This window comes from Aythya marila (genome assembly GCF_965140915.1).
Source record: "Aythya marila genome assembly, chromosome: 2".
In the NCBI taxonomy this organism is placed as follows: domain Eukaryota; kingdom Metazoa; phylum Chordata; class Aves; order Anseriformes; family Anatidae; genus Aythya; species Aythya marila.
Window position 1 is genome coordinate 97,224,552 of NC_139043.1, and position 12,747 is coordinate 97,237,298.

General features: G+C 32.6%; 1 protein-coding gene across 3 annotated transcripts in view; it reads left to right on the top strand.

Moving 5' to 3' along the window:
- Positions 1–7,515, top strand: part of NETO1 (neuropilin and tolloid like 1) — a gene marked incomplete at its 3' end in the record, with an annotated part of 68,917 nt that extends 61,402 nt beyond the window's left edge. For 2 of the 3 annotated variants that reach the window (XM_082754810.1, XM_082754811.1), the window contains exons 8-10: positions 2,040–2,153; positions 4,408–4,966; positions 7,431–7,515. In XM_082754810.1, the coding sequence (XP_082610936.1) occupies positions 2,040–2,153; positions 4,408–4,966; positions 7,431–7,515 (758 nt within the window). Of the gene's footprint in view, positions 1–2,039; positions 2,154–4,407; positions 4,967–6,071; positions 6,133–7,430 lie in introns of those variants that run through there. The other variant, XM_082754812.1, reaches the window with a different exon arrangement.
- Positions 7,516–12,747: the final 5,232 nt, after the last annotated feature.

Genomic DNA, 12,747 nt, shown 5'->3' on the forward strand with positions numbered 1-12,747 from the left:
GGTCAGCTCTTGGCAGCGGCAGGTCCCTTTGGAACTGGCTGAAACTGGATCTGATCTGACATGGGTAGCTGCTGGGCTCTTCTCACAGAGACCACCCCTGCAGCCCCCTGATATGAAAATCTTGCTATGTAAATGCAGTAGCACAGCATTGCACCCAAATCTCCCCCCAGCTCTTCCAGCAGCTGGAGCCTTGAGGCCAGATAACCACAAAACTCATGCTGAAACTCAAGCAGAAGGAGCATACAAAGCTCTTAGCATTACATTAGATCTTCTATTGTGGGAGTAGCTATTGTGACTAAGGGGTATTTTAATGTACTATATAAATTTTCACGTTAGCTGCTACTTTTAGAAAGCAGTGTAAATGATGGAGACAAAAGAGCTGTTATGTCTCACAGTTCACAAACACGTAAAGCCAGTAGAGAACACTCCTACAAATAAAATATGTACTTTTTTTTTTTTTTTTTTTCTCCATAAGCATCTGCACTTTAAAAATGTGTTATTTATATATTAGACCAATAACTGTTTAAGCTCCTGACAACATTAGGCTTCTGGTGAAGTGAGTAAAAGTGATGGGTGAGTAAATTTGAAAATATATGCTATTTGAAATTGTAAACTTCTGTGCATGCTATTTTAGTATATGTGTATACTATTATATCTGATTGGATGGCAGTGTTTTTAGGGACAAGTTTTGATGGCGTTTATCATTTCTTTAACAGACTATACCTGATCTGAAGAAGCCATTATAGTCAGTTATGGATATCTGAACTTAAGCAGTTATTTAAAAGTGGATTTCTTGACGTGATGTATGAAGTCATTACATTCTACAATCTAAATCCTTTGTACTGTCCTTAGTTAACAAACAACTAAAGCAGTCTTCTGCTCTGAGCTAAGGATATATGTTGTCATAGGAACTGCTTTTAAAATTGCAGAAGAGAAATATTGCCATGAAACATCAAATTATAAATACCAAAATTTAGTAATGTGAGCATCGTAACTCCTTTCTGATTAGTAAGGGTCTTAGGTTATTCTTTAACTTTTCCTTGGGAAATAGTTATAATATCGTTTTTCAGTTGAGCTTAAAAAAAAGGAAAAATAAGTTCATTTTTTGTTGATTTCACACTGATAAAATGTATATATATATAATTTTTCTTATATTGAGGAAGAGCTTCTGGTTTATTTTTAATGAATAAAATATGAGGAGTAAATTATCTTTACTGCACAGAATTTTGGAGTACAACCCAGACTTTAAGGATACATGTAAGGATCGCTAGCACTTGAGTTTAGCAGCAGGTACACTTCCTGCTGATGACCTCCAAACTACCATCATGGTAAAGGTCCTTCAGTAAAGACTTCATCTGGTAGCTTTAATCCTGCATGATTCTTCTAGATCATAGACTCCTTGGACATTGATGACTATTTCTGTTTTTAATGTCCTCATGTAATCAAAAGAATACTTTACTGTAGCATTTTGTATGACTGGGGTGGTGTTTTGTTTGTTTTGTTTTGATGGTTTTATTTTCTCTGGGAATAAATGCTCAGATACCATTGATATGAGCAGTAAAGTATATATCTTCATTCAGCCACACAGTGCTTTCTCTAAAACAGGACTTTCAGGAACTTTGAAACTAATTATTTGCCATGTACTGGCTATGATATAGTTAAAATTCTCCACAGCAGTCCATACAGTGGTGTGTTTGGGATCTGTGGCTAAAACTGTGTTGATAACGCACCAATGACCTGCCAGAAATGTGAAGTTGTCATCATACTGCAGCCATTAGAAGCAAACTATGGGAAAGAAGTCCATAGTCAATGCACTTAGACAAAAGTGAAAATATATATTCAAAGAATATTAAGTGTGTGACTTAAGTGCCTTTGATGGTGAATGTCAGATATTAAATATGTCAGATATTGAAATAAACAAGGATCCTCTGCTGTAGAGTTTTCCCCTGGTACAGACTACACGATTCCTCCTTGATGTGTCTGTTGTGGAAAATTGAATGACTTACTATTTAATATCAGCTTTTTCTCTTTGTTTTTAGCCCCTTGTGAAGCCAACACATTCTTTTGCCACAGTAATATGTGCATTAATAATACATTGGTCTGCAATGGACTCCAGAATTGTGTGTATCCTTGGGATGAAAACCACTGCAAAGGTAATGTGTAGGACTGAAACTGTCAACTCATTAGACTGCATGAGATACTACGTATTATTCTTAGTTTCTTGTTAATATCTGTGAGAGGGCTCAGGAGGAGTAATTCAGGGTCAGCAAGCATGAAGCAAGAGAGAAAATGGAGAGGGTAAAATACAGATGGATTTTTCTTTCAGTTTTTGCAATTGTTTTGCTTAGTGTTGGTTTGTGGTGGTTATAGTTTTCTGGCAGGCTTTCTGATCACTTTGTTTCTGTACAAGATACAATGCAATTAAAAGTAATACTTTAGTTCCTTTGTCGTAGTTACTTTTGTAGTGAAGTAGCATATGCATAACAGGTGTATTTTAGCTGCATGCCATGTCCATAATAGATCAGGTGGGCTAAAAATCCCAGATGAAGTAGAACTAACATTGTAAAAAGGCAGCCAAATCTGTATATAATCCTCCAGTGAAAATGAAGTGCAAAGACAACACACAAAATTAGACATAATGTCTATTTCATAGGTAGGGACTGATGTTCCCTACCAGATGTTCACAATGGTTTCTAAATATAACTCTGTATTTAAAAAATAAAATGAAATTAAAAATCATCAGAATCTTTGTTGTCTTCAGAGAAAAAAAGCTTAACTAACTTTCATTACAGGCTAGAGAGGCAGGGACACAGTTTTTATTTTTATTTTTTTTTTATTTTTTTATTTTTTTTCCTCCTCTATTACAACAGATTTGCTCCTGAAAACATGGGTAATAATGAACTTAGAAACCAATCAAGAAAATATTCAGAATGAAGATTAGAAGTCATCCCATTAGTCTGTTGAAGCCTGTCAAATCTTGACAAGCAATGCAGTAGGGTAAAACATAAATGAAATCATATTTCAAATGAACATAACAAAACTGTGATGTGAAATAATATTCTTCAAAAGAAATAAACATGGTAAAGAACTATATGTTCTCTGTTTCTGTAACACAGAAGAAAACAGAAAACCTTCCCCTGTGTAATTTCCAAAATTATTTTCATCTTTTATTTGCTGAGTGTCTTTTTATTGGCTCATGTGCCAATAGAATCACCCTGTCTTGTATTTCAGACTAGAAAAATGAGGTTTGATAATTACATGAAAAAAAAAAAAAAAAAAAGGCTATTTGTTGCTGTGTTGCTTTTTCTAAACCAGCTCCTTCTGCAGAGTCTGTGTCAGTCAGAGAAACCCCAAATGAGTCTACAAGAGTAGGCAATAGGGAGTGATAAAAAGTTCATTGTTGGTACCTAGAAGATTATAAAGAGGTGAATGTTATTTTTTTTTTTCCTCAAGTCCTTTGGTATGTTTTAGGTTGCCAAGAAAAATTACACTAAACTGAGTGTTAAAACTTAATCAGACTTGTCAAGTCTTGAGATGCCTGTAAGAGACTGATGTGAATACTTTCATCTTGGCTCAGTCACTGTTTTATCTCTCTGAAGCCATCTGAAAGCAAATCACAGAGAAATACGCAGAACAGGAAAGCGAAATTTTGTCTCTGTATTATTTTACTGCATACTTTTTATTTTCTTTTATTCTTAATACTGATTTTGCTGGCCAACTTCCTAGCAGCCTCTGAGTAAAGGATAGTAGGTCTAATCAGCTTTTGGATTACTGAGTATGTTTTAAAACATTCTGATAATTATTAGGTTAGGAAAAAAATAAATATCTTGCACACTTTTTGTTGTTGTTGTTGTTGTTCTTTCTGAAAACTCCTTTCCTTTCTGAATAACATTTCTATTTTATTCAATTTAGTTTTAGTTTTTCACTGAGTACAGTCAACAGTCCCATTCAGCTCATAAATAGTAGGAGTTCAAAAAAGTTCCCAATTTATTTTTAAAACTTGTGAAGGCTTGATATTTCATTTATCCTAATGTTCTAGCAACATATATTTACTAGAGAAGACAGATCCATCCGTTTATTATGGTGGTTGCTTTTTATATACGAAATAACAACAACAAAAAATACATAAATAAATTTTTCATCTAGTTAAAAGAGCTTGAAAAAAGCACTAACCAAGCCACTTAGTGGAGTCATGTATTGTTCATTTGGTTTTCATGAATACTTGATTTCTTTTTTATTTCCCCACTAAGACTGATTAATTGAACTCAGACATAGACTAGGCATGGCTTTACAGTAATCTGTGAACCCTTCATTGCCATTGTTATTTTTGAACTGCAACTAATTCTGTGCTTTTTTTTTATTTATTTATTTATTTATTTATTTATTTATTTATTTATTTTAACACAGAAAAAAGAAAAGCTAACCTATTGGACCAACTTACCAATACCAGTGGGACCATAATTGGGGTGACGTCTTGTATTGTTATCATCCTCATTGTTATCTCTGTGATAGTACAGATCAAGCAGCCTCGTAAAAAATTTGTCCAAAGGAAAACAGACTTTGATCAAACGGTGTTCCAGGAGGTGTTTGAGCCTCCTCATTATGAATTATGCACCCTCAGAGGGACAGGGCCTACAGCTGACCTTGCTGATGTTGCAGATGACTTTGAAAATTATCATAAACTGCGGAGATCATCTTCAAAATGCATTCATGACCATCACTGTGGATCACAAGTGTCTAGCATTAAGGGCAGCCGTAGTAACCTCAGCACAAGAGATGCTTCTGTCTTGACAGAAATACAACCCCAACCTGTAAAACCACTCATTCAGCCCATGAACAGGAGAAATATCCTTGTCATGAAGCATAGCTACTCACAAGATGCTGCAGATGCGTGTGAGATAGATGAAATTGAAGAGGTACCAACCACAAGCCACAGGCTGTCCAGACATGATAAAGCTGTTCAGCGGTCAGTATCAATAGATTTTTGATGAAGACTATTGTGTAAGGACTTGATTGCCCAAGCATATTCACTCTTTATTCAGTAAAGACATATTTTCTTTCCTCTCTGTTTATTGTTTAAATTTCTGTTTCTTGATAGCATATACCATTATATTATCTTTCTTTGTCTCTCTCTCATCTCTGCTCCAGTTTCCTGGAAGCTTCTGTATCTGTTTTACCCTTCTACGTGATATCTTTCTTTTTCTTTTACTATTTTATATACTTGCCCACATGCATTCATGCACTGGTCAACAGAGAACAAGTGCGTTTTTTAAAAAAAAACAAAGAAGATTTTGTGCAAGTCTAGTTTTTGATAGAGCCACGTGCATGTGGTTTCCTTGAAACTGAGGTGGCCTTGAATATCATCTACTGTTAGTCTAACATTTCAAAATCATTTTGATGTATGACACAATAATGAGAATCACTAACCTGGGGTAAGGAAACCCCTTTTCCCATGAAACATTATCTTTTATACAACAAATGAAAATATTTGCAAAACGTTAATGTATCTGTTCCATTATTGATCACAGTATGTTTATAGATATAAATATATATTAATTACAGTATGAGACAGAATAGTAAATAGAGAATGATCCTATATTTACTTAGAATAATGTAGTTAAAAGGAATCTTTCTAATCAATGAAAAAGTTGAGCATGATATTTTTAATAAAAGAGATATTTCTACTGTATATTACATTCTGAATGACTGTAAATATGAATGATTAAAAGTAAAAGAAAAAGAAAAGAAGAAAGAGATATGAACCATTTATTTGGAAAAGCAAAAAGAAACTTTTTATATATATACTTAAGTTTTCTGTTGCATGCATAATTTATGCACTTCTTGTGACTGTTTACATGCTCTCCATATTTTCTTTGCACATTAAGGCACTTCTATCTTTTAAAAACAAGTTATTTGACTATTTTAACCTAACTGCATGCCAATGTAAATTTCTTCATGAATATTGATCAGATTATCAATTTGTGCATTTTATTAAGTATCTATATGCATATATTTCTTTTTTTTTCTATGCAAACATTATTATTTTGAATGAAATAGCCATAACATTCCAGGTTCTGCCTCATTGGGTCTCTAAGCAAACATGAGTCTGAGTACAACACAACTAGGGTCTAGGAGACAAACTTGAGGTAAGTAAAAATACCTATACAAAAAAATGAACCATCTGTTCCATTCCATTTTATTTGTTATGTTGTTAAAATGTCTGTTAGTCCTCAAGCTATACACCACCTTGTCCTTGCATGGAGAGAGCCATGTTTTAATAATGAGAAGATTGAAAATCAGACAGATGACCACTTCAGCACTGTAAACTATGAAAAATTAAATTCCTATTTTATTACTCTTTCCTATTAAATTATTACTCTTGACTGTAGAATCAGTTAAATATAATCCCCCAGCCAAATATTATCTGTATTCTCAACATATCATAAAGATAGATGCTTTTCATGGCTGTAGAGTTTTATTCATTTTTAATTTATGAAAATAAAATTTAGAGTTCCAGCATGAGAAACTGTAAAATTTGGCAACCTAGCCCAAGCCATGAAAATATGGAACAACTTGTATTCAGTTTGTTTTACTCATTCAACCTTGTGAAGTATATGGGAGTATAGGAAGAGTACATAAGAGAACAGATAAATTTAGAGATTCTGTAGCACTAATGTTAATGTTTGATTATTTTTTTTTGAGTCTTTTCCTAGACTTTTCATTTTGTATAATTTGTTATCAACACTTAATAAACATAATCTCATATTTTACTGAAGTTATAAATAGCTGCTAGTCTGTCAATTTCCTTATATACATATCTAAGCATATATATGTATATACATGTTTACACATGCATATGTATATAGCAATTTTTTAATGGGAGATATTCCATTAATGTTTCTATTGCTTCCAGATAGTTTAGGTAAATATTTGTCTGTATTTCTCTTCACAGGGAGAACATATTTTAACTTTGTTTTGCTTTCAGAGAAACACTATTTATACAATCAAGGGAACTGTGAATGGAAAAATCTATAGTGAACTATTTCAGCTATCAGGAAGACAGAGTGGACATGTTTCAAATTTCATTTCACTGCCTTTATCCAAACTTAAAAGTTACAGACATTTCTTACTTCTTTTGAAAGGGATTCCCACTGCACAATAATATGTTTATTTTGTAATTCGCTTTCTGGCCACCAAGTGTTCCTTAGTTTTTAAAAACATTATAAGGTTTACTGCAAACTTGAAGAAATTAACTCCTGACTGAGATGACTGAGACTGTCCCTACTTTTTTTTTTTTCTTCTTCTTTTTTTTTTCTTCATTTTATTTTAGTTGATATGTTTTAAGTTTGTTATCTACTTGTTTGTTGTGTGATATGTGGAAGAAGATTACATTGAACTTTTGTTGTATGTACATTGTTTTCATTATATAGACTGCTTGAGAATAGTGCGCTCCTGGGTGATTTTGAACATGCTACAATGAAATGTGAAACTATCGACCTTGGAAACACCAGCTAGAGGTTTTATGGACTCTCTGACCAGCTATTCTCATATCATGACAAAATTCAGCAATGTTGAGTAAAATTACTAGAAGGCAATAAGACTTTCATTATTATGCTTATCAGTCATTTCTCTTTTTCTATTTCTCTTTTCTTGTCATTGCAATTTAAATTCCCAATTTCAGGAACAATTTATTGAAATCAGGTATTTAGCCATTCATAATCACTTCAATAGAAATGTTTGTTGGATAAGCATCTAGCAATATGACTGAATTTGACACTGAGAAAATAATTTGCATGTATGTTACTGAATATTTGAGTTGGCAAAAATCCCCTTATTAGACACATTGTAAAAAAGCATGCATTCACAATTGTTGCTGTTACTGTTCCATTTCTGTGTCATATGCTTGCTACTTGTAACTTTTTATATAAAGATACATAAAACGATGTATAATAATTTCTTACCTTGAGTTTAATGTCAATATTTTCTTTTACTAAAATTAGAAATTTTGTAGAAGTTTAACTGGAAAGTCAGACACATTGGAGTATCGGCTGCCTCGCACCCCTTACTTATTGAGACATTAATTTCTTGAGATTTAATTGAATTCATATTACATAAAGATGATTGCTTAATTTCAATGAAAAGTTTTGTGAAAACATTTGGTTTCAATTCTGCACACTGTATTTTTTACATTAATATGTTATCAGGAAGTTTGTTTCAATGCAGCCTAAAATCTGATTTTTACCAGTTATGCAAATATTATGGAAGGACTTCAGTTTTAGAGATGCATATAAACATCAGTTCCTCCTGCAAGATAAAATGCCATTCATAATTCAAGCCATAAACATCAGTAACCAACACTGAAATCAAATACAAAAGGTTAATTTAGTATGAAAATAGTGTAGGCTGAAAAGCCGCAATTATATAAATTTGAAAAACAAACAAATATACAAAATCATTTTGTTTTGATAACTCATTAACCATGAATGAAGTCATAGGACGATCATCTATTTAAACTGTTACCTTGCAAATTCTGTCTCAGAACAAATCCCAATCCTTTCTTAAACATATTGTATCATTTCTGTTCATTTTAGCTTTTTTTTTTTTTTTTTTTTTTTTTTTTTTTTTTTTTTTTTCCCCCTGGTATTGCTGATAGGTGTTGCTAGATTTACTGAAAAAGTAGAAATAATATCATGGATAGCCCAAAAATATAAAAAGGTGGGAGAAGAGAAGCCTTAAATGCCAGCATAATATATATATATATATATCGAGAGGTTATCTATACCAGTTATTTATATATAGAGAGAGTACATCCTTTACATAATTACAAATACAGAAAATCTAATTTCTACAAAACATTTTCTACAAAAGTAATTTAGGAATTACATAAGAGGAAGGAGGAGTTCAGGTATTTTGTCTCCTTTTTTGTACAGGATACAATAAGTTTTACATAACAGGATTTTACCTTGATTCGTTTGCTATAACACATAATCTGAAAAACAATCCTCCCTCCTTTACAGTCATTGAGAGCCATCTCTCAATTACATGGATATTTTTTTGCATGTGATAATACATTTCCAGATGTACTCCAGAATTCCAGATGATTTTCCAGTACTATATCCAGACGTATAGATCCATTTCCAACTTCATGTAATTTATCATTTTTTTCCTAAACTTTCCAATGTCTATTTCAAGATCATTTCTTAAATATATTATGTTAAGATTTTTTTTTCTCACATCCATGTTTAAAATGGATACAACCGTGCATCCATTAAAAAAACAAGGAAGTAGGAAAGGCTTGCTGACAATAAATGTATAAACATTCGCACACGTTTATGTATATTTATAAATATTTGCTGATAAGATAGTGTATAAATAAATATATAAGGAGAAATCTAAATATGTGAATTTAGCTTTGAACTAATTACACTGGTCACCTAGAAAAATGCTAAAGCTGCTAAATTTTAAAGCTGCTAGATATTTAAGTGCCTAAATCCCATTGAAATGTACAGCTAACCTGGTCTTTATTAATCATGTAGACAAGAAAATCCATTTTATTTTATTTTTATTTTTATTTTTATTTTTATTTTTATTTATTTTTATTTTTATTTTTATTTTTATTTTTATTTTTATTTTTATTTTTATTTTTATTTTTATTTTTATTTTTATTTTTTTGCTGTTTGTTTGTTTGTTTGTTTGCTTTTTGTTTTTTAGTACAGTGTTGGCTGAGAGAACTGGAGAAGGCATGGGTATTAGTACTTATGTAATACGCACATCCTTACTTTCTTAAAATAATTGTATCAGGGAAAATAAGAGAAAAACATTAAAACCTAAAATATAGCAGTTCAAACAAAGATGGAATGCTTACTTGCTTACTTGTTCTTGGAAACTCCTCAATAAATAAGTGCTAGGTACCCTTACACAAAATTGTCATTATTAATGACAAAATATGTTTATACTGGGGAAAGAGGGTCAAATTATACAATTAATTTTTAAAGAAATAAACAATTATAAATTCAAGCCAAATTAAAATTATAAAATAGAAAGATTTAATTTTGAGAAATTATATTCTGCATATAGTCAGTGTAAATAATAATCTAGTCTATTCTATAACAAACTAAGGAAAAATTTTTCTCAGTATCACACAACAGTAAGATATCTTAATGTAATCTATAAAACTCATAATATTAAAATAAAAGGGATTGTCATTAAAAGTAAAAAGTTCGCCTTTCCTATGAGTATTTTTTATTATCATGAAGCCACTTTTTTAAAAAACAGAAAGCAACTCAAGCAAGTTTTTCAGTTTCAAATAAAGGGGGTGCTCACAATTGCAATTTGAACACTCTACAAGGAAATTTTTACTTTTTCTATTATACCTTTTTGCATTAATTGGGAAAAAAAAATGGCAAAAAAAAAAGGTTTAGCTTATTGAATTAACACAGTTACATGTATTTTGTATATTAATTTAGTAAATAACTGAATCAGATGAGTTGGGCATGTTAGCTTCATGCATTTTACCTTAGATCTGTTTTAAGATAAAAGTAAGACTAGTAGTTATTAGACTGCTTTGGTTTGATTAGTGGGTGCAATGTGTGTGATGTATAGCCATGTTCACAGTATGTTTATTCCTTACATATTTTTTTAAAGATGAGTTTTTCCACCATGATACATTACCATATTGCTCACAGTTTTGCTTTTTTTTTTTTTTTTTTCTTTCCTAGAGCTGTATTTCTATGCATTTACTTTTATTTTTAGATGATAGTCTGAACAACCAGCCTCACCCATTTTTCTCCAATACAGGGAGTAAGGTCTTTCCATGAAGTCTTCAAGACTTCCATGAAGTCTTCTTTTCAACGTCATTACAAAATTACAGGAATTCCTTTTCCTGTAATTATACCTTTCCATTTTTTACAGATTGAAGAAAAAAAAAAAAGTAAGAAAAGAAAGAAAAAAAAAAAACTACATGGATCTGAGAAATGTTAGTAACATATTCTTCTATTTTTCTCCATTTTTCTACTTAAGATATTCTCTCAGACCTAGCAAGGATGTAACCAATGGGAAAGGTTTCCTGCTAGCACCAAAATAAGGCAGAAGCAAAGAAAAGTAGCAGAGAAAGGAATATAATTAGAATAGTAAGAAGGACTTTTTCTCACATCCATTCACAAATTTGTGGACACATTTAGCTACCATGTAAAAAGTATCCATGTCCAGCTCCAAGATAACCGCATTACCTCTGCTTTATGGAAACACTATACTGCAGACAACAAATTCGTCTTTTGTATTTTCTTGTCTTCTGCTTTATGTGGACTCTCCCTGCTATCACACAGAGATATTCTAGTTAAGGGAATATAGACGAAGACTCTTTTGATACAAAGAAGGAAAAGTGCATCATTCAGAACTGTTAAACATGGAAGTTTGTATCTGAACTTGGAGTCTCTTATCTCCTCACTCTTGACTCAACATTTGATATGAAGTCCTGGACTCATGGCTCTGCTCCTCTTCCTTATCATTACTTCAGCATCATCTCTCTTTACTCTTTGATGATGATTTTATGTCATTCTCACTTTTACATTTCTTTTTTGTCCACAGTGAATTTAGTTTTGTTCCACTCTTTCCATCAAATTAATTGAAAATGCTGAAATCCTATTAGCTCCTTGACCTTATTGTACCCTTTCATTCACCTGGCTCTGTCCCATCTATCACTTCAGAGCCATCTTAATCTTATCATAGTCACCTTTAATTTATACAGCACAACAAAAGCCATAAAGATGTATTGGGAAGGTCTTGAGTAAAGGTTTATTAAGGATACTGGGTTTGTATCTTAATTACTGGGCCTCAGTGTTGTCTGGGCTGCCCACCTCTGGGCTGGCATGCTTGCTCCTGCTATAGCCGTACCTCAATGTGCTGCAAAGAGAAACTCACCTCCACCTATTCCCCTCTCCCAGTGATACCTGCACTACTGTTAAACCAAATTTTGCTTCAGGAACTTCTATGTTTTATCCTATTTCCCACAACATAAATCACCATCCTAGTTTCTTTTACATGTCTAATAAAACACATTTTTGCTGCAAAGCCTTGCAAACACCAGCCAGTGATATGGCAGAGATAGCAGCAGCAAGGTAAGAACATCATTTACTGGGAGCTGCTGCTTCCCTTTCATTTTCCTTCCCAGGAGAGAATCATGCTGATCTGCAAGCTCTCTGTCACCATAGGAGAAAGGGAAACCCTATACAAACTGCAACTGAGAGTACAGACTATCCAAATGCTCATGATAAAAAAATGGAAGCAACAACATTGCTCAGATTTCATTATCAAAGTAACAGGCCTGACCAACACCATGCATAAACATTACGTCTCTTCATTCTCAGATAATGGAAGACTGCTGTGAAATTCTGCTTTATCCCAGGCAGCAGGACACCACAACTGTGAGTACCGACTCTGTGCAGTGCTCTGGAAAGGACTTAGCAGCTTCTTATACAAGTGTAGGCAGACAAGGATTTAATGGGAGTATAGGAGCATTCCTGTGATGTCACATGCAGCACATAGCTCTGCAATATCTACTTGTTTAATCTTTTTGAGCTTACCTTTCTTCAATCCATCCTCCTCAGCTTCAGTGAGAGACAGTAAACAAAATCAACTTTTTTTTGAAATGGTGGCTTCACTGGAAGGTGGTCATTTGGCATTTAACAGTATTCCTATATGAAAGACAACAACAATGTTTGCTGAAACTATTGTAAAACAAAAATATTT